Source organism: Dermacentor andersoni, chromosome 4 (assembly GCF_023375885.2).
Source record: "Dermacentor andersoni chromosome 4, qqDerAnde1_hic_scaffold, whole genome shotgun sequence".
Lineage (NCBI taxonomy): Eukaryota > Metazoa > Arthropoda > Arachnida > Ixodida > Ixodidae > Dermacentor > Dermacentor andersoni.
Window position 1 is genome coordinate 147,134,532 of NC_092817.1, and position 26,082 is coordinate 147,160,613.

General features: G+C 46.8%; 1 protein-coding gene across 1 annotated transcript; it reads left to right on the forward strand.

Moving 5' to 3' along the window:
- The first annotated feature begins 5,943 nt into the window (after nucleotides 1-5,943).
- On the forward strand, nucleotides 5,944-18,920 carry LOC126537885 (uncharacterized). Its single transcript, XM_050184982.3, has 3 exons — nucleotides 5,944-6,201; nucleotides 12,444-12,737; nucleotides 16,755-18,920. Exons 1-3 carry the CDS (start codon nucleotides 6,138-6,140, stop codon nucleotides 16,961-16,963), a joined length of 567 nt encoding a protein of 188 aa, XP_050040939.2. The 5' UTR covers nucleotides 5,944-6,137; the 3' UTR covers nucleotides 16,964-18,920.
- Nucleotides 18,921-26,082: the final 7,162 nt, after the last annotated feature.

A 26,082-nucleotide genomic window follows, 5' to 3' on the forward strand; every position in this document is an offset into this window, starting at 1 on the left:
GTGGAAGCCGGAATCGTGAACCAGCGTCAAGTCTATGGAGGCGCTCTTGCTGAGATGCATCACACCGTGTGCGGAGCCCCGTACCCTCCTTTTTTTTTTTTTTTTCAGGCCACTCGCAACGGCGGAACCTTGTTGAACTACCTTACTAGCCTTGGACGGTCCACCTGACTATATGCGGTCTTCAAAGTGAAACAGCAATTTTATAAAAATGTTCAATGCTAACTCGGTACGCTTAAGCTTCGCGTTTAAGAGTGGAACGCAATAGCATTCAAACATCCCGGACCGCTTCGCACGCTTCCCGGCAACTGGAGCGTATGTAACCGTAATGTTTACCAGGGAACGCTGACCCCGAACGCTATGCACGAAGGCGGGCTTTGTGGCAGAAACGCGGCCTCTTGCGTGGGCCGCGATGCGGCGTAGGCGAGCGCCATCTGGAGGTGTTGCAAGGAACTGGGCGCGCCGCTCCTTGGCCCCCGAGACGTCAGCGCGCGCTAATGGCGGACGCCGCAGACCGGTTTGTGAATTGTAGAAACGCTAGAAAGGGAGTTTCTTTGAGTTTTCGCGTAACAGAATTGTTTTCTCGCATAGCCAAATCAGAATCCGAGAGCTATCATGCCTGTAGGTTGTGTGTATGTCGTAGTTTACGATTTTTCCACGCATTTTACCTTGAGAAATTCACTTAGTTCAGCAAATTTCTTGCGTAACATGGATGGCCTCGGTATGGGTGGCTCGAAAATATTTTTGCCGAAACAACCTTCAGCACCGGATGCTGACGCGGGACGCCGAGATCGGATTTTTTTGCGACACGGGCTCCTTAACGCTATCGCGTTAATATCTGCTTGAGCAGGCGGTTTATGCGCTTTGGCGGGCATAATTTTCGCAAAGAATTAGCCATAGAAAGCATAATTAAGAACTAAACTTTTTTTGTGCTATCACGTGTATCGAACGTCAAGACAGCACCCGTATTAGAAGACAACTCCACTTTGTTTGATTCATCGGCAAATTTGACACTCAGTCAACTAATTTCGCATTCGGAAGCGTGGATGTCGACACACAGTCAATCTGTGAGCGAACGTCAACGTGAGGGAAACGGAAAAAGCCGGACGTTGCTTGTTTTCGCCAGCCGATAGCAAGATCGCAGCTGTGATCAACTTCATAGAGTTTCTTACTAAAGTTATTAGAGTGAACTGTGGCGGCGCTACGGTCGTTCAGCCACCGCGGGAATGATGGGCAGTAGCAGTACACGGGTTCGCCTGATCGTGCTTGTGGCTTCGGACAGTGTTGTGGCTTTGAATACGACGCTTTACCTGTTTTATTGGCCTAAATTTCAAAGCAATCTGCACTTTTCTAAATGCAGGAGGCAATAAGACTGAATATGCATAATCGCTGCTAATTGCAGCAATTCCGCTTGTCGAGGCACCCGTCCGTGGCCTAAGGGTTACAACAGCGGGCTTCTGTGCTAGATGTCCTCTCATCGTATCCAGCCGTCGGATTACTTTATTTAGGCTTTTTTATTCACCCTTAATGCAATATTTATTGGAAATGATTACTTTGCAAACGCACAAAGCCGCTCGAGGTCACAAGGACGAAGTTTAGGCAGATTCATGTATACTGCGCCCATCATCCCACGCCGGCCGAACCGTCGTGCTTGCAGCTCCCGTAGACACTAGCGCATCTACTAGTAATTGTAGCGAACTCTATGATCCGCCTCGCCCAGCTTGCAGACGATATGTCGCACGCAGTAAGCCACGTCACAGTGGGGTTTGACGTTGTGTCGGTATCTATGCCTCTGAATGCGAATTTAGTTGACTGAGTCTTATGATTTATGATGAATATTCATCTCGTAACGTGAGTGCTCCTGGAGAATCAAACGAGGCTAAGTTGTCTTAAAATGCGATTGTCTTAACGTTTGAAATATAAGCGTGTATCACAATTGCGATAGCAAGACAAGAAGTTTTTAATTGTGTGACTGGTGGCTAATTTGTCTCAAATATTGTGTCCGCCAAGCCACGTAAACCGCCTGTGCCTGGTCTTGCGTAGATAGCGCAGCGGTTTTATCAAAGTCACTGTATGGTTAACTGTGCAGACCCTGTATAGTTAGTGAAAGATAAAAAGTAGAGCGACAAGTGCCTCCCGAAGGGGACTTGTACAAATCCTGCCAGCAAATGGCCCCATACTGGTTTCTCTCTTCTTTCTCATCGTTTCTATTGTGAAAAAAAATTTGAGGATGCTCAAGCTTCGCCTTCAAGAGTGGAACTCGATAGTATTCAAAGATCCCTGACTGCTTTTCACGCTTCCTGGCAACTGTAGCTTATGTAACCGTAATGTTTACCCGAAAACGCTGGTGGCGAACGCTATGCACAAAGGCGAGCTTTCTGGTAGAAATGCGGCCTCTTGCGTGGGCCGCGGATGGATGGATGGATGCTATGAGCGTCCCCTTTGGAACGGGGCGGTGGGTTGCCCCACCAAGCTCTTCTTGTTATATTGCCTAATGTCCTACTTATGTTAAAAGTAGAAAAAAAAAAAGAACCCACAATGAATTCCCACAACCGAACTTTTTGAACCCCTACCGTGAGCTTTGCTTTTCTGCGTCTCTTTTTTTCTCGTTTCCCTACTTCACCAATCTTCCAATCGCCTCTTACTAATCTCTATGCGGACATGTTTACTTTCTCCCTGCTCGCTGAACCCAAGGGCTTCAAGGAGGCCAGTGGTGTCTTAATAGCCCGCTGGGCAGATATCTTCACATTCTAATGAAACATGCTCCATCGTTTCCCTAGCTTTACGTTAGCAAACACGTGCTTCTTCTTCCTTGTTGTATCTCGCGTTATAAGTGCACGTTCTAAGGCATCCTGATCTCGCTTCGAAAAGTAATGAGCTTCCCTTTGAGTTATCATAAATTTTTTCTTTCCTGATTTCGTTTTTTTCCCTGAAATAGTTACTCATGGCAGTTTTTTTTTTTTCATTGCCGCCTCCCATGAGATTATATCTCAGCCTCTCTGACTTTCCGCTTAAAGTTCTTTGTTGCTGTGTTGCTCATCATACAGGCCACATACTTGCTGGTAAGCTTCTTAACTCTTTTCCTCCACTGTGAATCAGTGTTATTCCTGTACAAATGCCTGAACACTCTTCCACCCCATTTACTTTCTTCCATATTCCTTAGTCGCTATTCATAATCAATTTTACTGTGAGCTTCTCTCACTTCAAAGCTTACCCGGCCCATATCACCCTGCACCGCTTCATTTGTATTCTTTCCGTGAGCGCCCAGTGCGAGGCGTCCCACTGTCCTTTGATTGCCATCGAGCCCTGATTGTACCCCTGATTTCAAGCAAACAATCGCATCTCCAAATTTAAGTCCTGGAACCATTACACCTTTCTACATACCCCGGAGCACCTCGTACCTATTCTATCCCCATAGCGCTCTTTGGCCGCATTTCTCTTCCCCTTTGCTGTTATTTTTTCCTGTGTTTCTATATATCTATTTCCTTCGTATGAATGGGCGGAGGCGAGCGCCATCTGGATGGTGTTTCAGAGCCAGGCGCGCTGCTCCATGAGTGGTAGAAACGCTGGAAAAGGGGGGGGTGGGGGGGGGGGGGTGTCTGAATTTCCGCGTAGCAGAAGTATGTTTTCTCGTATATTCAGATTACAATCCGACTCTCTCATGTCTGTAGGTTGTATGTTAGTCGCACTTTACGACTTTTCTGACGCGTCTTACTTTGAGAAATTCAATTAGTTCAGTAACGCCTGTGCGCTACGCGGAGGACCTGCGTGGTTCTGAATCATTTTTCGCTCACAAGATGGTCGGTGCCCGACGCCGAGACCTCATTTTCTGCGACACAGGGCCCTTGACGCTCTCGTGTTGTAGTTTTTTTTTTTTTTCAGTGTGGTACCTTCCGGAGAGAAGACGCGCTCTATGTTGATGTGATGATGTGCACACAGATGAAGACGGGGAAAGTTATGAACACTTTTCACAGTATGCAGTCCCACAGAACGTAAATCGCACAGTTTTTTAGAGGATTGAAGGGAGGGGGAGGGAGGGTGCCTCTCCGGCATTCTTCCTTTATCACGTTATGGGATCAAGGAGGCCAGAGGTGCCATGTTATTAGGACATTGAATGTAACCTTTTCCTACCTGATGTAATTTACTCTTTTCTTTTTTGCTTTCAGTCTTCACCACGCCATTACATGTACACTGTCACGTCATTGCTATTTGGCTGTTTGTCTGTGCTCTCAGTATCTTACTGTTTGAATAAATTTTGATATGATTTGAAACAAAAGTTCAGTTGTTTACCACCGTAAAGCGCCCCTCCAACTTCTGCGGTAGCAGCATGAAGGGTAGACTGCCTGAATAAGGCCTAATATTGAGACGCCGATGCCATTCTGGACCCCGTCTTCTCTATTAGTATGTACTGATCACCAGCTATAGTATAATCGAGCGTTCGACGGAAGCCAGTCTGGTCGGAATGAAACACAACAAAAACATACACCGACCAAATAAAACTTTAAAAGCAAGACGTTTCTGCTTCCGTGCGAAAGCCTTGTTCTCTTGTTCACTAGGTCATTGTGAACAAATCTTCCGTATGGAAGCAGAAATGTTCTTCCTTTAAAGTTTTATTTCGTCGGTGTACGCCTTGTCACCGGCAATAGTGTTCCAGTTGTGCTATTTAGCTAACCGGAGAGCGCCTTAGTATTCTGCAGAGTGCGTCACTGAACCAACTCTTGGCTGCACGCATAAGCTCCTTTTCCTGCATTTGTGTTCATCTTTCGGGCTTTTAGTGTTTTTAGGCTTCGTGATAGTAAAAACAAAACTGTAAACTGGACACGTGCGGTGGTACCAAGTAATATACCCTCCACAAGTTAATTGTATTGATGCGCTTATGTTCGTAACTTACGCACATTTTCTGTTCCTCACTATCATGGGTCAAGAAGTTGTAGTTTAGAAACCCACTGACTTTCTTTTTATTGCGACAGCAATTATACGGGCAATTCAGGCGCATATCTGCCGTCGGCGTCGCCGTTCACGTGAGGAACCGTATAAATTCCTATGGCGATAAAATTGTCGCCGCGCGCCGTATGCTGTATGTGCGAGTGAAAGGATGCAACGGTGAACTGGCGATCGCGGCTCAGTCTCGCGCACGCAAGAGAGGAAGCGCGCCGTCTTCCGTCGCGCGCAAGGCTCCGGAGGAAGGTAGTGATGGGGGGAGGGGCTACTTCGGGCAGCCGTGCGCGTGCCCGGGCCGCTGTATCTTGATAGCCATCTGCGACGGGGGCAGAGTCCGCCGTGCGCTGTGTTTTCGCCACTCAATTTGCATTCGTGCGAGAGGCAGCACGAAGGTCAATTCGCATACTGCGGTGACTGCGCTTCCTCACTCCACTGTTTTGATAGCGAGTTTCCGAGGCCATCAAGTGAGATGTGTTCATGTTTGCTTGTGCGCGCGTGACGCCATGCTTATTAATTTATTTAGTATGCCTATGTTTACAAGTTTATACGGCCGACAAAGCTACTATTCTTACGAATTCGTATAGCTGTCCACTAATTTGCAATCGCAATCGCTGCTTCGCCTTTCGGGACAAACTTCGACTTGTTATTCATATTTTTACGCGTCATAGACAAGCAATTGAGGTGTTGCTTTTTTGTTTACCAGATGAACACTAAGGTTCAATGTCCGCGTTCATGTATCTAAGTCGGCACTTATCTCTCGACTAGCTCTCATGCATTGGCGTGTATCGTGTCTAGTTCAGCAGACGTCTTACTGACGTTCCTCTTTAAAAACTCGTGCCAGCACGCTTCTATTATACTTGTGGAAATTCGCGTGATATCAGTGTCCTTACATCGCCCGCACTGTATGCCGCCGATAAGGTAAAACGACGCCTACCTAGCTTAGGTGGAAACGACTTCTCCGCGTCTCCACCGCGACAGAGTCGTTTATTGTACGATAAGCGAAATGCGAAAGGCAACGACACTCCTTCATGGCGGAAGGGCTGTGTGCCAGCTCCGAGGTGAGGGCCGTCCATTTTTCTACCGCGTCGCCTTATCGTCGAAGCCACCAGAGCGTTGTCGTGCGATAAGCAGTTCGAATTGCTCGGGCAGCGACCGTACTTTCCTGCCGAGCGCTTGCAAAGTACCTGGTTCTTGCAACGATGTACCGCACAACTCCGGCTGTGCTGCCTTTGCTCGTGCTGCTGCTACCGCTCCTCCATCAGGGTAAGTTATCGAAAGTTATCACTCCTCACTTACTACATGTATGAGTGCGTCGAGGCCATGTGCATTGTGCGTACGTTTCCGCATCACTCGAGGAAGGCGCAACTTGTGGGTCGAGCACCTTTCACTGTGCGTTGGAAGGCTGGCGATCAGTATCTTGAGAAATCCGAAAATTTGGTGTTGTGCCGTGAGGTAATAATCATGATAAAACACATTTTAATACAATAGCAGGTGTAGCCAGCGTTTGTTACGCGCATGTTGCAGCCTAGAAATAAAGCTTCCCTGGCCTCTTATTATGATGCTCGATCGGCCATATAGTATTTCGTTGTTTGTACCTTTGTCGTGCATGCGGGTTGCCAGGCCAGCGTTGAGAACTGCGTATGAAGACTCCATACAACGCTGGATTGTGCTCCCTTGACCGGCCCTGTTGACTGTTTTTGAAAGAGGAAAAAACACGATTGGTGGCTAGCAGTTATTTCTTTCGATAAAAGTCGTGGCTAAGTATATTTGAACTATCCTTTGAAGTTTCTTAGAATAACGTTAGACGGATACAGAGATCTTTTTTATGAAAGTACGTCCGGCCTGCCTCGCGGATGTTGGCCTCTTTCGTGTTAGGATACACTGAACGTACGCGCTCACAGTTGTTAGAAGCATATCGGAAGAATTTAGTTATTTTCTCGATAAGCACAGAGGGATGGGCCCCGTTTATTTTTGAGAAGTAGGGGCGTTCGAATAGAATTTCCGAATCGAATACGAGTGCGTAAGAGAAACGACCTTGGAATCGGATCAAGTACCGGACATTCTTTATTAACTAATTGAAATATATTGTCTGTGTGGAATCTGTCCAGCGAAAAAAAAAACATTACATGATTTCATCTATTTGATCTTTTTATAACTGGACATCTGGCCAACTGAGGAGCTTGTAAATGTTTGGCTTTTTCAGTTTTCTGCTGCACCATGGCAATGATAGTATTGAAACAAGGAAGCAGCACCTCATTAGATGCACGTAGAGCGTCATTGTGTCCATTGGAGACAAGTCCGATACCACTTGCAGCAACGCCCATTGTATGAGCTAAAACGAGAGAACAAATTCGTAGATTGCTTTAAAAAAAGCATTCTTGTTGAACGAACGTTACCTGCCTCGTGCGCTCGCTCAAGTCGTGCCTCTGCAAAACCTGAGGCTCCATTGTGTCTTGCCGCAGAATCATTCGGAACAACCTGCAAGTACAGCGGAGAGTCTCTCTATCGACTTCCATGTGTGTTAATATCCTATAAATTTTTGAGCAAATAAGAATATCCGACAATTTCGGATATAATGAATCCTCAAATGAAATACGAATCGAATAGCAAGAGATATTTTATTGTTATGAGACCAGAAGAAGGATCGGCATTTGGACGAGTTGGTACTGGTTGAACACCTTGAAGTGTCGGCGCAAGACGACGAAAGTAGAAGGCAAGAACACACAGAACTGCGCTGAACTCACAACTAACTTTATTCGAAGGCATACATTAGTATATAAGTTTGTGTATGCCTCCGAATAAAGTTAGTTGTGAGTTCAGCGCTGTCCTGTGTGTCCCTGCTTTCTGTTTTCGTCATCTTGCACCGCCCCTTAACGTTGAGACCAGAAGAGCAGTATGCAGTATCTAGAGCACATCACTAAATGGTTAAACGGAGCCCGTAATTGGTACTCATGCCAATACAACTCGAATGCATCATCTTTATAGGAGAACAATGCTTGATGTGACGTTCGATTAGATTAGATCAATAGGGTAACGAATTGCCGAGGCCTTCTTGTTAGAACTGAGGTATAATCAGTTCCGAAACGCTAATTTCATGTTACGGCCCTCTAAATGTAGACCGTACTGTATACATTCGGTGGTCTGAAATCACAGGAGTGGTCCTGACACTGCCCTAAGCAAACACGCATCTCCGTTTATATCAATTTTATCACAAGCGCCTTCATAAATTTTTCCAGTCTGTCATTTGACAGGGGCCAGTATGCTGATGTCGTCTCTGTGGCGGAAACTATATTCTGTAGCAAGTCATTTGATATCGCTGAGAAATGCGGAGCTTTAGCAAGAATTTCTTGGCAAATTTGCATCCAACCATCACCACACAGAGTGAGTAAGTGACTTATTATGATGGCATTGGAAATATTCGCAGCTGTGGTTTCGCCGACTTCTCCAATAGATTGTCCAACGAGCAAAGGATGATAACATGAGGTGATATGAAAAACAAACAAGCAATCCGGCAATAATAGACAATTCGTAAACATGCTTAAAGTAGCGCGAGTGTTAATTTGGGACTACTGTGAGGTATTTTCCTGATAGTCAGTGGACGCTTCTCACCGGGGTCGTTCTGAAAGTTCGGTCATCTTAGCTGCATCTTGGTGTGATTTGTCAACATGAACTTGACAATGAATGCAGCTGTTGACAGCGTTTTTGCGAAAGGGGTTCATTTTTCGGTACCACACCTTTGTGCGTTAGAGTTGTTTCGTCTTTACTACTCCCTGATAACCGACATGGGAGAATTGCACCATCACAAAGCGAAGAGGCTGAAATACGAGGATCTTTGTACCTCGGAGTACAGCCTTTGAGTGCGTAATGAGCTAGTTTGTCACCTTTGCGATTGGGTTTATAACTTCTTGAGAAGAGTAGGCTTGGTGTTGGTCATGACATTGACGACAAAGTATATATAGAGTGTCGGCTTTGGCCATGTGGTGTGGCCAAGTGGCATGGTGTGGTATCAGTGGTGTAGCAGACAAACTTTTCAGTAAGGCGTTGAGCGTCCTACTTAGGCGCCTTCACAGGATTCCTGGAGTAGTCAACAGAGTTGTTAGATCCAGACCAGTAGTGCAGCTTAAAATCGTAAAAATGCGCCTGTCAATCTTCCGAGTACTGTAGGTTTACATTGCGAAGAAAACAGTAGTCATCGAAGGGCGAAAATTATCATTCCCCTGGCATGACGCTGCAAAGGAAACCAATGCGGATTTCTCAGAAAGAATAAGCATTGAATTTGAAGAAAAGTGTGTCTCGGTGGCAGTCCAGGGCGAATTTTTGTCGCTGGTCACGATGGCCTCTTGCCCACTCGCACGAAGTAGGTTTCTTCGCCAGAGGTGCTTCAGATTTACCTTCTTGCCAGGCAGGGTGGTGGTAAACGCCACCGCGATGCCCGCACACACGGTGTCGTGGCTGTCCGGGCAGCTGGTTTTGTATATTGCTTTTCGTTTTTGATAGCTGCCCCGTGTTGACGTGCAACGGGATGTTCTGCATCACGGAAAGAGCGGTTTCAATACATATTTTGGACTGGTCTGCCATCTCCCTCGTGCTTGCTATATGCAGTAGCTGGGCTAGCTTCATGCCGGCCTTCTGCAAAGCCTTGCGTCGCAGCGTAGCCGCGATACAGCTTTCCGCGCAACACACCAATTCTGTGGATTCTAGTGTAGTATGCAATAAAATGGACCCGCCGTGGTTGCTCAGTGGCTATTGGGCTGCTGAGCACGAGGTCGCGGGATCGAATCCCGGCCACGGCGACCGCATTTCGATGGGGGCAAAATGCGAAAACACCCGTGTACTTAGATTTAGGTACACGTTAAAGAACCCCAGGTGGTCGAAATTTCCGAAGTCCTCCACTACGGCGTGCCTCATAATCAGAAAGTGGTTTTGGCACGTAAAACCCCATAATTTTTTTTAATAAAATGGCTCGCGAGTTGTGCGATCGCAATCTGGTAGATGTTCGAATGCTAGGAAGGGTAGAATTGGTGGATATAACGTTTCGTAGATGACGCACACTTCATGGCATGCGTATATATAGTGAAGGAACATCGTCCTGCACATAACTAGGTTCGTTATGTTCCATGCTAAAAGTTATCGAATCGCTTCAATCATTTTCGTCAGCAAGGCGCGACGCTTGTGGCGTCCTAGTGCGTGACGATCTACGGATGTGACGGGAGCATCAATATTCTGGACAGATTTTGCTTGGCTCAGTGCAGAATGGAGAGCGATTACAAAGCGCATGTGTGTGGCCTCCTTGATTTTCATTTTCGTCGCTGTTACATATGCAGTGATTCAAATTGAACTGTAACACAACAATTCTGTGTATACAAGATAGGGTTTTCACCGACATTCCTGCAGTGATATACCAAACTGTTAAAACTAAACTAAGCAAGACATTACGCCAGTCATTAACAGAAACGCTAAGCACAAGTGGCGTAACGCAACAATTCGACATCCAATGGATCGCGCTGTTAACCGTTGTTCACTCGCTTCACAGGAATCCCTGTGGCATGACTCACTTTGGCGCTCAAATGTCACTTATTTTAGCCATACTAAGCTGCGTAGCTAAGCTGAAAAAGAATAAAAAATTGGCTGCTGGTAGCGCGTGCATAACGTCGTATCGGCCATCCTAGTTCTTTATACGTTCAAAACCAACTTGACCATGGGTATACAAACTTGTAGTTACATACCGCCTCGTCTAATCGTAATAGGTAATAGTGAAGACATAGTCCTGCGCAGGTATATGCGAGATTCTGGAGGATGTGGCTCATTTCTGTGGCAGACAATGACAGCATGGTTGACGCACATCATGCCTTCATCGTGTGGCGTGTTTCCGTTTTCAATGCTGGTAATATGAAGAATACTCAAACCAATTAGCGCAGGTTATTGTCTTAACTACGGCAGTCTCCGAGTCTGTCGTTTGGAAGCGCCGAGTTCGCCTTAACATTTGCCATTTGGCGTAATATTTGCCATAAGAAATAGTAGTCTCAAAGACAAAGTTTTTCAGTGCAACGCCAAAGACAAATTTTGTCTTAGTAACGTAGCGTTTCGGGCTTTTTAGGTAAGACATGGTGAAGTTTATAACGCACAAAATCGACGAGGACACAGAAAGACGTAGCACACACAGGCGCTGTGTGTACCACGTCTTTCTATATCCTCGTCTCTTTGTGTTCTATATAAACTTTATAATGTCTCAATTGCAAGTTGTTTTTTTCTGCTAGAGTGCATATTTTTCAAAGCTTAACAAAAGGCAACAAGGACGGGGAGGAAATAGCGCCTTTCTCACCTTTTCTTTCGGCTGTATGAAATCCTGTGCGAAATTGGCACCACTGCTTTCTTTTCTTTGGGGGGGGGGGGGGGGGCACTGTGGGTGGGGTTATCAAGGGAGGTCGAAGCATTAATATCTTCATGCGAACTTAAAGAAGTCGCAGTTTCGCCCGAAAGGGCGAAGAATTCATAGCGATAGCGAAGTATTAGACGACTACACAAAATAACTTCATCAGTTTTATCGCCTGTATAAATTACAGTAAACATTCGCTTACTAATCAATTTAACAAGCACGGTGTCACGCACGTACAAGCAAGCGTGAATAGGTTTCACTTGATGACCACGAAACGAATTCCACTCGCTGTCACAACAGTGGGGCGTGATGAAGAGCGCCGGCAGGTGAAACGCTTCAAGCCGCCTCGCTTGACCGCGTCCGGAAAAGTTGATCAGTTGTCCCCCAACACAGCGATCAACAACACAGCCACCGGCCAACTCGGCTCGCCCTTCAACTTCGCACCCGCCTCAGATTACCGGCAAGATAGGCGCATGGGCCGCGTGACGAGCATGCGGGCGCGCGGACAGCCATGCGCAGCCGTACGCCAAGGCAGTGGAGGCGGGAAGAACGGTGCGTATCAAGCCGCCATCCTTCTCGCTAGCCTCCCTCGCTTTCGCTTGAGCATACGGAATTTACGCGGCACATCACGGCAACGACGGCGAAAATTCGCCTGAAGTGTTCATATAGGTCCTGTCGCAATAATTGTTTAACAGCAACTTTGCAACATACCAGAACGTGGAGAGCACAGCAAACGTACGAAAGGCAAGCACTTTCACTAAATTCTCAGTCGTATATAGACAATAGCGTTTAGTCAGAGCATCCTAAAGGTTGAGATCTCTTCCACGCACAAGAATATTACTGCACTGATGTGTTACATCGCAGTACGTAGCACCAACACAAGAGATTGTTGTGAAATTTTACACAAGAATCTGATAGTGCTATCGAACGCAGGTATCTCGTTGACATGAGGGGTTGTACGAGAGTATGTGTCCGCGTAGTTTTCGTCTCTCCTCTCAATGGATAAAATACTAAAGAAATCACGAAAGATGTATTACGGTAACCGGACCTTATATGCCTTAGTACCCGAAGCCAGGTCAAATCTACTGAAGCACCATTCAAACCTGTAGCAATGCAACTTCTATCGCAGTGTCGGGCTCCTCCTCCGATAGCCCAGGTCATCGCCGTCGCAGCCTCAGCTGCTTCCAGTGCAGCTGGCTGGCCGAGCAGCCGGTGGACCCCCAGCGCCAGGCTGATATCGAAAAGCGTTGGAGGAAAGCGTACGAACGCTCGGAGGACGCAATCGACAATCCGTTCAAGCGACCACTACTGGGCGTCGAAACGTTCACCGAGATGCCCACCAGGACGCAGCTGGCGGCACACTGCGACAACTGCACCAGGGCGGACGGCATGTGCGCCCGCTGGACCTTCTACGGGAGCACGGGTGCGTATATGGCTTGCGATCCGCCAGCGGGGACATGCTGCTTGGCACACAGGGAAGGGTTACCACTGACGTCTACATGTCTTCATGGTTTCATATTCACGTAGCCGGGATATGCGTTTCCGAGTCGTAACAGCCCCAGGGACCTACGATAGGTTGAAGTTACACTTCTAAATTAAGTCCTGGTTACGCAAACAATGAGTCATGTCTGAAATTTTCCTGCCGCATAAGCAGTTACCCGAGAAACCTTCAAAGCCTCTGCGCAGAAGCATGTGCCGGAAGATTGAGAACAGATGCTGAAGAGAGGCAACGCGTATAGCTTAATGTTCCCAGTCCAAGGCGAAGTACTTGCTGTGAGTCTGCTCATATGCATACGGGTCCTGGGTAAGCTACAGCTCTTCTCGTTTCATGCCCCACGGCCGATGTATAAACAGTTGTCAGTTCCGAATAGAATGAAGAGCCATCTTCGGTGACGGTTATCATCGACTATGTATATACCGGCTGTTTCTTGCGAATATTGTCAAAAATTCCTAAAAAAAAATAGGGCACTCAAGATAAAAACGTAAGTTTTTAGAAACCTGATAATTGGGAACGACAGATGTAAGGAAACAGGCTATGTATTGTTATTTTATCGCTAATTAGATCAATACATTAATTAATTACTTGATAAGCGCATTTGCGCGGCTACTTACAATGGAAAGTTTCTAGCATTCTCATAGTGGCTGAACTAAACCGTTTGCAGCTGCTGTAGACACTACAGACACTTCGCGCCAGAGTTCCCTCTAGCAGTTATTGTATGAAACTCTATTGTTGGGGCTTTGGTCGGGTTTGTGTGAGCACTTGGCCGCTTTGTGACAAAATATCGCGTCGGAGGCTCGTGGGCCACAAGTAGGTGCCGGTAAGCGTATAGAAGTTCGCGTGTTCACATAGTCGAGCCTAGATGGTGCTAGGGGTCTTTAGGGACACGAAACCGAAATGACGGAACGGAATGGAGCAGCAAATTACCCCGGACACCTAGCCAAAGACTGCTACTCATTAAGAGCAAAGGAGTTTATACTTTATTTTAAAAACTCGCAGTACCGCCCGATAGGCGAAGCATAGATAATTATAACAACACATCATACGATTACACGAAGACATGTAGTATTATCGGCCGTGTAAATTGCAGTAAACATTCGCTTACCGAATAAAGTAAAATGTACAGAGTCATTCTTCGTACAGGCATGAGCATAACGCTCTATATGATAGCGAGCACTCGCTGGCACAACGTTGGCGGGATGAACAGCGCCGGCAGCGGGGAGCGATCGTTTCCCGCTGCCTTTCGCTTCAACGCGCCTCCGAAACTTGAGATTACGCGACCTCCAACACTAGGCGCGCGGGAAGACGCCGCGCCACCAGCTATCTCGGCTCGCCATAATTTTGCACCCGCCGCAGATTACCTCCAATAGCACAAGAGCGCATACGTGGTACAGGCCTCGTATGTGCTCCGCCGCGCGGACAGCCATGCGCAGCCGCGACCAGGCTTGAGAAGGAGACGCGCTTTCAACGCGACTGCGTTAAGGAGCTCGTGTCGCAGAAAAGCCGGTGTCGTCGGCGTCGGTGTCGGCGGCGTTGGCCGTGAGCGATAAATCCCAGCAGGCACTTCATGAAAATAAACAACTTGCAAGATGGGCTGGGTGGGAATGGAACCAGGGTCTCCGGAGTGTGAGACGGAGACGTTACCACTGAGACACGAGTTCGATGCTTCAAAACGGTACAAAAGCGCCTCTAGTGAACGCGGTGTTGTCTTAGAAACGAGCTGTTTCTAAGGCTCAGGCGTGCGTCGCTTGCTCAGGCGCACATTTCGTTGTCGCGCCGAACGCTGCGTTGCTCGACGCTCACCGCGTCCGATGCGGGGCGCGTAGTCGCTGCGCCGTAGCGCGTCTTACACCCCTTGGCGGGTTGACGGGAACGCTGTCGCGTTCAACTCTTGAAGGCGAAGCTTAAGCGTCCTCCAATTTTTTCCTCCCCTAGCGTGCGCTTCATCACGTGTCATCCACGATTGGGTGTGTGGGAAAACTGCGCGCATCAAGTCATCTTTCTCGGATCTCGGCTCACCCTCGCACGCTTTGCTTCGTACCCTAAACAAACCGCGCGCGGAGCGCGATCTTATCACACTTGGACTTTATAGGGAACATCACGGCGACACCGACGGCGAAGATTCACCTGGAGTGTTCACATCATACTAATGATGTAAGAAAGAAGCTACCCGGTACCAAGCGCGTTTCCCCGCGTTTCTTCTCGAAATTGATTCTCGGATGTCGGGGCACGAAGGTCTAGCCTGTACCACAACGCAGTGTGCACGTTCTCGCCGTTCGTCGCGGCTTGCGCCTTGAAACAGTTAAAGCATGCATGGGCTTAGACAAACGCGTGAACGCATCGTTAAAACGCTCAAATTTTAATCGAGTGTTTAACAATGGTACGAAATAAGCGACACAAAGGCACACGTCTCGCGTTGTGCTCGTCTCAGTAGTGCACCGCAAAATGGCACACCGGCACGTGCACCCGTTCGGCCCCCTCCTCCCCCACCCCCGAAGTTTTGCGAATCAGGATACGTGGCATGAAGCGATGTGCGAGAACCCTCGCCTGCCCATCTACGCCCTTCCTGGTCAAGTGCCCCTCTCGCCCTTCCCCGCCTCCCAAAATAAATTCCTGGCTACGCCACTGCAAGGTGCGCTATACCGGCGATAGTGACTATATTTTATTTTCGTATTCCCTAACGCGCAGTAGCGTGCGCCGCATCTAATATTTTGTGTTCAAGCTTACGTTTGTTAATTTGGTGGCAGCAGCTTTGCCTGTTGGAGCAAAAGGAAACTATCGGTACGCACACTCACTGGAGCTAGTGCGCATGTTGGCCTCTGTAGTGGAAATTCTGTATCTTGTGAAATACCATTTGACAACACAGAAAAAAAATTTCTTGGTGCACATTGATAGAAAACCAGAAGTAACCACCGTTTGCATACGTAACAATTTTTTCCATGCAACAGTGGGTTAATTAATAAACACAAATGAAGTGGTCTGATGACAGGATTCATACAGAGGGCCCCTAGCACAACAGCTCGCGTTTACTTAGTCAGCTTACGTTTACTTTAATTCATATTGCGACTACAACTACGAGTGTTACACTTCGCGTAATATTCTAAGGTGTTGCTATCGCATTCACTGCATCGCCCTTATGGCGAAACTGTGATCTTTTATGGCAGTTTCCTACTGCAGCTTCCTCAGCAACCTGGGGAGGGTATTCTGTAGTGTCCACTTAGTGGACATGTCCATTTCATCTGCTGCTGCTGAAGTTCTAATTGGCTGGGCTGGGGCACACGTCAGAAGGAGATAGACGCCCCCAGCCAACCAGCACTTCAGCAGCAGACGAAATAGACGTGTCCTCTAGGTGGACAGTTAAGGTAAACCTTATTACCAAGAAATTAGGGGTTTACGAGTAGTAATCTTCGAGACCGAATCGAATATGAATTGAATAGGGCCAAAAGGGCACCGAATCGAACACCGACTATTTTTTCGAATAATTTCTGAAGTGTCCACCATCGATCTCCACATCCTAGTACATTCACAACTTCTTTTATGAAATTACGTGGCATGGAATATATATATATATATATATATATATATATATATATTCGGGACATGTGGGTAATTGTGAAAGTAGAACGGTTTAGCCTGCGAATTCTGACTACCCGAATAAAATGTAGCGTGCTCCTCTGCGTAATTTCTCATGTTTTACTATCCGAAAACTATTGAATAATGTTCGTATTTACAAATAGTAACTATTTCATTCGATGACCGAATGTAACTGGGTAACATTCGATTCGTTGTACGAAAATTTCGACCATTTGCACTCTATAATAGAACACTGGTCAACAGAGAAAATAAACATACGGGAGAACAAAAAATGTTGTATGAACAAGACGCGTTTCTTGTTGAGTCGCCGAGGTAGCTCGACGCATTCTTTAATTGCCGCGAACGCAGGTCTGCCGGTGAACGTGACGTGGATGTGCGTGAACAGCCTGGAGACGGGCTGCTTTGTGGAGTACATGGCCAGCCACTTTGTCAAGGAGGTGTGCCTGTGCGCGGACAGACATCACTGCAACGCTGCCGGTGTTGCAACGCCCACGCCCCTGGTTGCTCTGCTTCTCTGCGCGGTGTGGATCATTGTGCCTCGGAAAGTGTCTTCTTGATATCGCGCTCAGCTGGCGTGCAAGAATAACATGTTGGTGCGCGAACTGCGTGATACCTGATATCGTGTCGTCCTGTCGGATCTAATTCCCGAGCTGTGGTTGTGACGCGTACACCGCGTAAGAACATTACAGCTCATTTTTTTTTTCTGGCGACACCGCTACATTCTCGGTAGCATATTTTTTTCTGCAGCACTAACGTTGCTCCAAACTTTCAGAGCTGTGGTCTCAAACTCACGCTAGGCACCGGGCTACTCGCAGGTCGAAGACCTTCCCACTTAACGCACGTCGATAGTCCAAATAGGTGTGATTAGATCAAGCCGAAAGAAAGTCATTTGCACGCAGTAAAGGTCACTTCGTTATAAAACAAAGCCTCAGTTTACACACGTAGTTTCTGTTTGTCCCGGGTGACTTGTACATTCTAGTCACTGATAATGCGTCGCAAGTTCTTTGATCTTTGTACTGTGTTTCCGATTTTGATAAATGATGTTTCAAGTTATGGGGTTTTGCGTGCCAAAACCGCGATGTTGAATGGTGCTTAACGTCCCGAAGCGACAGCTGAGCCGTGAGAAATGCCGTCTATAGTTTTGGGCTCCGGGTAAATTTTGACCATATCCGGTGTATGAAAACGCACTTAAATCTAAGCGCATGCTGGTTTTTCGCATACGGAAAGCCGCGGCTTCGCGGCCAAGAATACATCCGGTGGGTTTGTGCTAAACAGCGGATTGCCTATACGCACCGAGCCACCGCGACTGCTCGCGATGGTTCATTAAGCAAATAAACGATTCCATAATTCGGTTATCTGCTTTGTCCACACTAGCATAGTAACTCACAACCGCTCATTTCTTGCGCGATATCCTCACGGCGTAGTTTGTGCCGGGATGCCGAAAAGAAGAAGACGAAAGCCGACTGCATATTGAAGCGCGCGCGCGTTGCGTTTTCTGCTGCGGCGTTTATAAATATTCCATCGTAGCTCGCACACACCGTAATATTTGGTGGAGGTGCGGGGTATATATATGTATATATATAGCTTGCTATACGACGCGGCACTGGATCTCCACTGCAGACGGCACATCGGTTGCGCCACGTTGACTACGGTGACCAACGAGGCCATCCCAGTAAAACAAAAAAGTAAAATAAACATGATAACCACACGACACCTGTATTCTTGTTTTATAAGCATAATTTTTGCTCCAGTTCTCGGCGACCTTCAAGTCGCCTTGAGTCAAAAGCGAGAGCCGTTATCCGGGCACTCGGACGAGAACGTCCGGACATCGTTGCGAGAACAAAAGGAGACCATCCGAGCAACCAGTCATAACTCAAGAAAGTGGAGTCTCTGGCCCCCAACCCTTTTGTACAGGACCGCATTACATACGGTAGTTATTACCCAAGCAAGTTAGAAAAATATTGCTTCCGAGTTTTTCCTAATGTTTGTGCACAACATGACTCAAGCTGTAACTGCTATTACGCTGAGTTTTTATTTGGCATTTCCAATAGCGACGTTCAAAAGTCGTATAGAGTGCACCATACGCTTGATTGTCATCTTTCGGCGCTGAGACAGGGTTTCCTGTGCTCTGTTCAACGCCAGCTGTCCGTGAGTTCAGCGGCGCGGGTTCTGCGCCGCCTCCTTCGAGAGATGGCGCCGCGCTGCGTGGACAGGCCGGCATAAAGACCGGCAGCGTCTGGCTCGCCGCGGATGGTTGTGAGATGGCTCTGAGTAATCGTCGTAATAACAAATCTGCTTTGCGGGTAGCCATTTCATGCTTACATCTACTCTCGATTACGGGAGAGCCAGCATTTTTTATATCTTCGCGCTGTTCTAACTTCAGTCATGATATCTGGATCTGCAAGTTTTCTTTATTTTTATCAGCATGCGTATTTTTTGCAATGGCCAGTATTCATGAGTGCGTTTTGGAATTTATACATTAGGTGAAAATAAAATATTTATTGCTATTTTAAAGCTAGTGTGGGCCATTTTGTTAGGTTTATTTAGAGCAGAGCTGAGACAGAGAAATGCATTAAGGCACAGGACCAGTTGTTATACGAGGGACGTTCCGAAAGTAAGCTTCGTCATTTTTTTTTAAGAGAAGATGTTACACCAGGTGAAACAATCGCCAGAAGAATGCACGCCCGTTGCTGGTTCAAGGACGCAAGAAGCGTCAGCGGAGGAGGAATCACACATGCACGGAGCGCCGAAGAAGAGAGAGTAGCAGAATACTGGCGTGCCCCGAAGTTATGCGAGTACAAATCACGGTAGCAGACAGACGTTTGCTGGCAACGTGGTTGCCAATAGAAGTTCGTGGTTTTATCCGGTATGAATGGGCACGTGGGACTAGTGTGTCCGTCATCCATGAACGCCTACAGATCGTGTATGGTGAAGGAGTCATGTCTCAAGCCTTGCATCGCAGGGTACCGAGTTTTACCAGAGTGGTTTCTTCAAACTGACTCCACGCTACGACGAATGTCTCAATGCCGGTGGCGACTACGTGGAAAAATAGTGCAAGATGTGTAGTTCATGATTCCATGGTGTATTTTTGCGCAATAAAGATATCGTGCGAAAATAAATGACGACTTACTTTTGGAACGTCCCTAGCACATATAACATTGGTTGGATGCTTGTATGCATTGCTTCCACTATCGCTGCTTCAAGGTGCGCACGCGCGCGCACACGCATACACACACACACACACACACACACACACACACACACACACACACACACACACACACACACACACACACACGCACGCACACACACACGCACGCACGCACACACACGCGCACACACACACACACACACACACACACACACACACACACACACACACACACACACACACACACACACACACACACGCACGCACGCAGATATATAATAAACCAAATTGTTGTACATTGTGTAAACAAACTGGGGCACGATACACGTATTATCCTAAATACGTCCGCCGCAGCATCCCATTCCGGATGTCCGATGGATGCACAAGTTTGTTTTTAGACACCCATCGGATGTCCGATGCACGTCTGTCGGAGAGTTGTGGACGTCCACCGGATATCCGTTATATCAGAAACGAATATCAATAGGGCATTCAACGGGTATCCGTGGTTGTTTGGTTGAGAGCACACATGCCTCCTGCTATCTCTGAGACTTGGCCGGTCGCACGGATACCTACTGCAGTCAATTGAGGTCTGAAATGGAATATTTGGGCGACATTGTACGGTCTAGTCGATGCTTTGCTGCGTGACAGTCTATGTGAACCACTAGCGCTTCTGACTAATCTGTTTAGCGGCTCACACTCCGAAAGAAAAAGGGAAAAAAGACAGATTCAGCGAACTGTCGACGCTGAAGACAAAGTCGATGTACTATTGTCATCAATATGAGAGGGAACAGAGAATTTTTTAATACGCGGTAACTCGTGATGCATGGTTTGAAATCTGGGATATTGATTCACAATAAATTTTCCTGTTGAACGTTTTCTCTCATTAATACTTTCATGGAGGGCGTGTGCGTTTAGCCCCTACGCGCGTCTGAAAAAGAAATTCGGTATTGCCATTCACATTGATGACGATTGTACATGGTGGTTCAAGTGACTGGACCCCCGCAGAGGCGTGCACCGAGCACCCGAGCACACGAGGGTTGGACCCTCCCCCGTCTAAGCGTGGGCCGGGAAAATTGGGATCCTGGGGGTGGAGCTAATGCTGCGTGTTTGGACCTTATGGCTCCTCGGCGGCGGCAACACACCTTTCTGGTCTCAGCTTCACGCAGTCGGCACCGCCGGACTGACCCACCCGGGGAAAATCGGTAGTTGCCTTTTCCTGTCCCCATCTCCATCTATTATCTTTCTTATGCAGCTTTCCTTCTTTCCACTCCTCTCCTTACCTTGTTTTTTCCACTTTAAGTTTCCTGGTGGCGAGGGCTAACGTTGTGTGGATAACCAGCCTTGGTTACACCATGTACGGTTATAGTGGTGGCGTACAGCTGGCGTGCGCAAGTCTTGTGATACAAGCCTTGTGGCCTCCCCATGTTGGGCTCAGTGGTGGGCGGCTGACGCCTATGCCGACGACAACTACTTTTTTATGGCTAGTCCTTCCATTTCCCTAACTGATCGTTTTCTAAAAAAGAGGCGCAACGAAACAACCAGTCGATTTTTCTTCAAGACCTATGACAACAACTTTAGCACCACGTGATGCACAGTGAACGCAATATAACAGCCAGAAAGCTATCTCCCTTGAAAGTTTTGATATGTTTAATGGACACATTAAGCATAGGATACAAAGCTACAATAATGGCTAGTTGCGACATTCTTCTGGAACTGAAGGACAAAGAGCTACTGAAAAAGCTTTAAGGTCTCACAAGCATTAGTGTCATCACAGTAACGATTACGGCGTACCGCTCGATGAACAGTGCTCGTGGGGTAATCTCTGATGAAGACTTCCATGACCTCAGTGATGAAGAACTGCTTGAAGGTTTTGCAGAACAAAACGTAACCAAAGTTCAAACAATCATGATCTGTCGGCATGACACTGAAATTCCCACAACGCATGTAATCCTTACATTCGGCTCCTGCACACTACCAGACTCAGTCGAAGCAGGCTACGTGAAAGTCTGTGTGAAGCCCTATATCCCCAATGCTAAACGTTGTTTCAAATGCCAGAGGTTCGGGCACAGCTCTCAGACATGCAGAGGAAAGCTAACATGTGCCAAATGCAGTTCTAACGATCATCCATCTGATAATAGTAATGCTGAATCACACTGCACGAAATGTGAGGGGGATCACCCAGACTTTTCGCAGTCATGCCCAATCTGGAAGAAAGATAAAGAAATTGTTGCTCTTAAGATTAATGAAAACATAACATTCTCTGAAGCAAGAAAGCGACTTACATTCCCTTGCAACCAAACGTTTGCTACATCAGGTGGTGCATCATGTGGTGTGGCAATAATAATACCAGACTCTTGCATGCCAAAATTTCAAACACGCATTGAATTGTTGAAATGAATTGTTGAGTGGGGGCAGTAGGTAATAATAAGTTAATGTTCATATCGCCAACCAAAACAACCGGGAGACTCATATCAGAGGCACATTCCAATATTTTGATAACCAATTGAAGAAGTCATCAAGATCACCTGAAGGGGGACGGAACACTGATGCAATTAGGTATTTACAACATTTTACAGCAACACATTCATAGGAATCAGTAACGCACGATAATTCAGACATCAACTCGTTGGACAGATCGTTTTTCAAATAAAGTGAAGTACCCTCACCACGGCAGTGTTTATGATAAACACCTTCACATTTGTAGCCATCAAAATGAATAATATCATCTGCGCTTGTGAACCGCGTCTCGGTAAAAAGCAAGAACTTCGAATTCATATTCTTAAAGTTCCAAATAAGTTTGTTTCCATATACTTATTTTTCAGGCTCCTGGCATTTAAATGAAAGATAGCTTGTTATCTTTTAGAAAAAATGAAGCATTTACGGCAGAAGTAAATAAAGAACTGTCATAGTAAGCCGATGCGCATGTACCCACCATGAGAAAATAAAGTAATCTATAACGCCCAGAAGGCACGAGAAAGTCGGCGTATTAGACTCAAATCAGCTTCGCATGCAATACGGATTGCGCGCTCGCCCTAAGCCCTGCGCACGAACAGCTTGCCGTCCCTGTGCCAAGCGAATTGGTAAAGCTTTTCCTGACATCGTAGCTCCATTTCCCACAGAAGCTTGTTGTTTTCTGGCGTCAGATTATCAAGGAAGTAAACATTCGATTTCCTTGCTTTCAAATCACTCTTTTTTGTAATCCATTCGTCCCGCGTGACACGGGACACAAAACTAATGAGCACTACAGGTTCTCTGTCTGGTTTAGGTGGAAGCCTATGCATACGTTCAACATCTGCTCGAGACAGTTCGGCAAGTTGCAGTGTTTTCGCTAAGTTGTTTACTTCGTCAAGCAGTACTTGATTGTCACTGTGCGGAAGTCCATGAATTTCCAAATTTTGGTAGCTACTATACTGCTTAAGTTGGTTAATTTGCTGTCGCAGTTTAGGAATTTCTTCTTTGCCGTTGTTTTCCTCAGCTTCTCCGACCTTTTTTTTTCAAGCAGCTATCTTTGAAGAATGTGTTTTCATTGTAGCCAGCACTTGATCGTACACATCCTAGAAATGTTGCACAGTTTGCTCTAATTTGCCTACTGTGTGCTTCAGCAGCATGAGTTCTTCAACTTTATTCAGAATGGCAGGTAGTTGCATCAATTGCTTGTTAATTTCAGACAGCATCCGTTCAACTCCTGAAGCTTGTTCGTGTTTCTCTTTTCGCACGTCAGCGGCCATTCGGGCTGCTAATACAACACACGTCTGACATTTCCAATTATTCTTCGTCGCGTCATCTTGTGCCTTAAACGCGGACTTAGTCACGCCTGAACATGCGCCGAGGTGGTAACCAAAGCCGCATTCTATGCACATAGGGTACAAGCCTGATTCTGGAAGGGTGTCATTGAAGACTAGACAAAGTACAGACAGGTATTTCTAATAAAAAAAGTGCATCAAAGTAACATTAGAAGCAGCAGTGGTGGTGGCAGGGAGCAAGCAAGACTTCTACTAAAAGGTACAGTTTGCACCAGCACCAACCTGCAAGTATCGAAGGACTTGGTTACACTTTCTGCGATGCGGCTCGCCACTATCACCGCAGAGCAAATGCACCGATGCCAGGGGAGCCTTGTTCTTTAAAGGTAGCTCGATGACGTCACTGCTGGATGTAATCGTGGAAGGATTGCTCTGTCAGCGCCGGTGCCACGTGGGCGATGTTTCCAGGGAAGGATAGCCGCAACTGCAAGTATCCAAGAACTTGGTTACACTTTCTGCGATGCGGCTCGCCACTATCACCGCAGAGCAAATGCCTAGTCCTCAATAACACCTACTCCTCAATAGGTCTGGCGGTTGGTTCTCCAACACTTCTACCATGGCTTGAATTGAGAGTTCTTAGATCCTTTGGAGTCGACCATTTTCCAATAGCCTTCGAGGCGATACAGCCGCATGACTGACTTGTAAATCCAAAGAAGTGGAAGCTAAATGCTGCAAACTGGGTAGAGTTCAAAGAGCTCGTGTGTATTTCCCATGAACCCGTAAGACAGCTTGGTAATGAAGAAATGACTGCCTATGTAACTGAACACATCATTCATGCCGCAAAACAATGCCAAAAATCTCTGGTGAAATTGTGAATCCTAAACCCTGGTAGAATTAAGAGTGCAAGCAGGCGTGAAAACAACAAAAGAAAGCATGGCGTATATTCTCCAAATATCCAACAACAGGAAACCTTACAAATTTCCAACGTGCAAAAGCAAATGGGAGGCGCGTTCGTTAGGCAGCCAAGAGGGCTAGTAGAAGAAATTATATCAGCTCAATAAACTTATACAAAGACAGCCAGAAAGTGTACAGTAGGGTTCGAAGGCTGAAGGGGCATAGCATACTGCCCCTACCCGTGGTAAATAACTGTGCTGCTACACTAGAAGGGCAATCAGACTGTTTGGGCGAGCACTTTATATACATATCGAGCTCTGCGAATTACACAGAAACATTCCTAACATAAAAAATTAGTTGAGTCAGTACCTTTCTCCTTCAGAAAATTCCATAGTGATGGGTACAATCGCCCAGTCAGGATGCAAGAACTGAAGATAGCTTTGCGCAGCTGCAAAAACTCTGCGCCAGGATTAGACGGCATTAATTATGAAATCAAGCACCTACCTGAGGAAACACTAGAATGCCTCTTGCATCTGTTCAATAAAATTTTTTCCAGTGGTCGACTACCGTCCTGCTTGAGGGAAACTATAGCAGCACGAATATTAAAGCAAGGAAAAGACCCCTCCTGTGTACACAGCTACAGACCTATCGCTTTAACAAGCTGTGTATGTAAAATGTTTGAAAAAATGACAAACCGCCGATTAATGTACTTTTGGAATACAATATAATTCTGGATTCCCGTCAAGCCGGTTTTCGACCAGGAAGGTTCACAACAGATAGCCTAGTCCTACATGAGAAAAAAATAACGTACAGCGCGAAGGACAAGGACTGCGATAGACGACATAAACAGCGCTGACCAAAACACTAGGACTTGCTGAGGGACAGGAAAAAGACGAAGAGAAAGGGCCCATTGTACTAGAAAGGAAGTGAACTAGGGTGGTTGCTTGAGCTAGTTGGTAATTCATGATCAAAAATAACGTACAGCGCGAAGGACAAGGACTGCGATAGACGACATACACAGCGCTGACCAAAACACGAACTTTCTGAGGAACAGGAAAAAGACGAAGAGAAAGGGCCCATTGTACTAGAAAGGAAGTGAACTAGGGTAGTTGCTTGAGCTAGTTGGTAATTCATGATCAAAAATAACGCACAGCGCGAAGGACTAGCCTATCGCAGTCCTTGTCCTTCTCTCCAGCCTGCTTCTTGCCTACCCTGACATTGAAGTCGCCCATCACTATAGTGTTTTGTGTTGACTTTACCCATCGCCGATTCTACGTCTTCATAGAAGCTTTCGACTTCCTGGTCATCATGCTCAGTGGCTATGGTGTTAGGCTGCTGAGCACGAGGTCGCGGGATCGAATCCCGGCCACGGCGGCCGCATTTCGATGGGGGCGAAATGCGAAAACACCCGTGTACTTAGATTTAGGTGCACGTTAAAGAACCCCAGGTGGTCAAAATTTCCGGAGTCCCCCACTACGGCGTGCCTCATAATCAGAAAGTGGTTTTGGCACGTAAAACCCCATAATTTTTTTTTCCTGGTCATCATGACTGGATGTAGGCGCGTAGACCTGTACGACCATCAATTTGTTTCTCTTATTAAGTTTAACTACAAGACCTGCCACCCTCTCGTTAATGCTATAGAGTTCCTGTATGTTACCAGCTATATCCTTATCAGGAATCCCACTCATAGTTCTCGTCTCTCCGCTAAGCCCCGGTAGCACAGGACGTGCTCGCTTTCTAGCACTGCATGTGCTTCATTAGTCCTCCTAACCTTACTGTCGCAGTTAAACGAGTAGCGAAGTACGTTTCCGCTACATCTCTTCTGCGCTTGGCGCACAAGCAGAGCCACCTTGCGGGAAACACTGAAGACCCCCTCCTCGCATAGTACGGC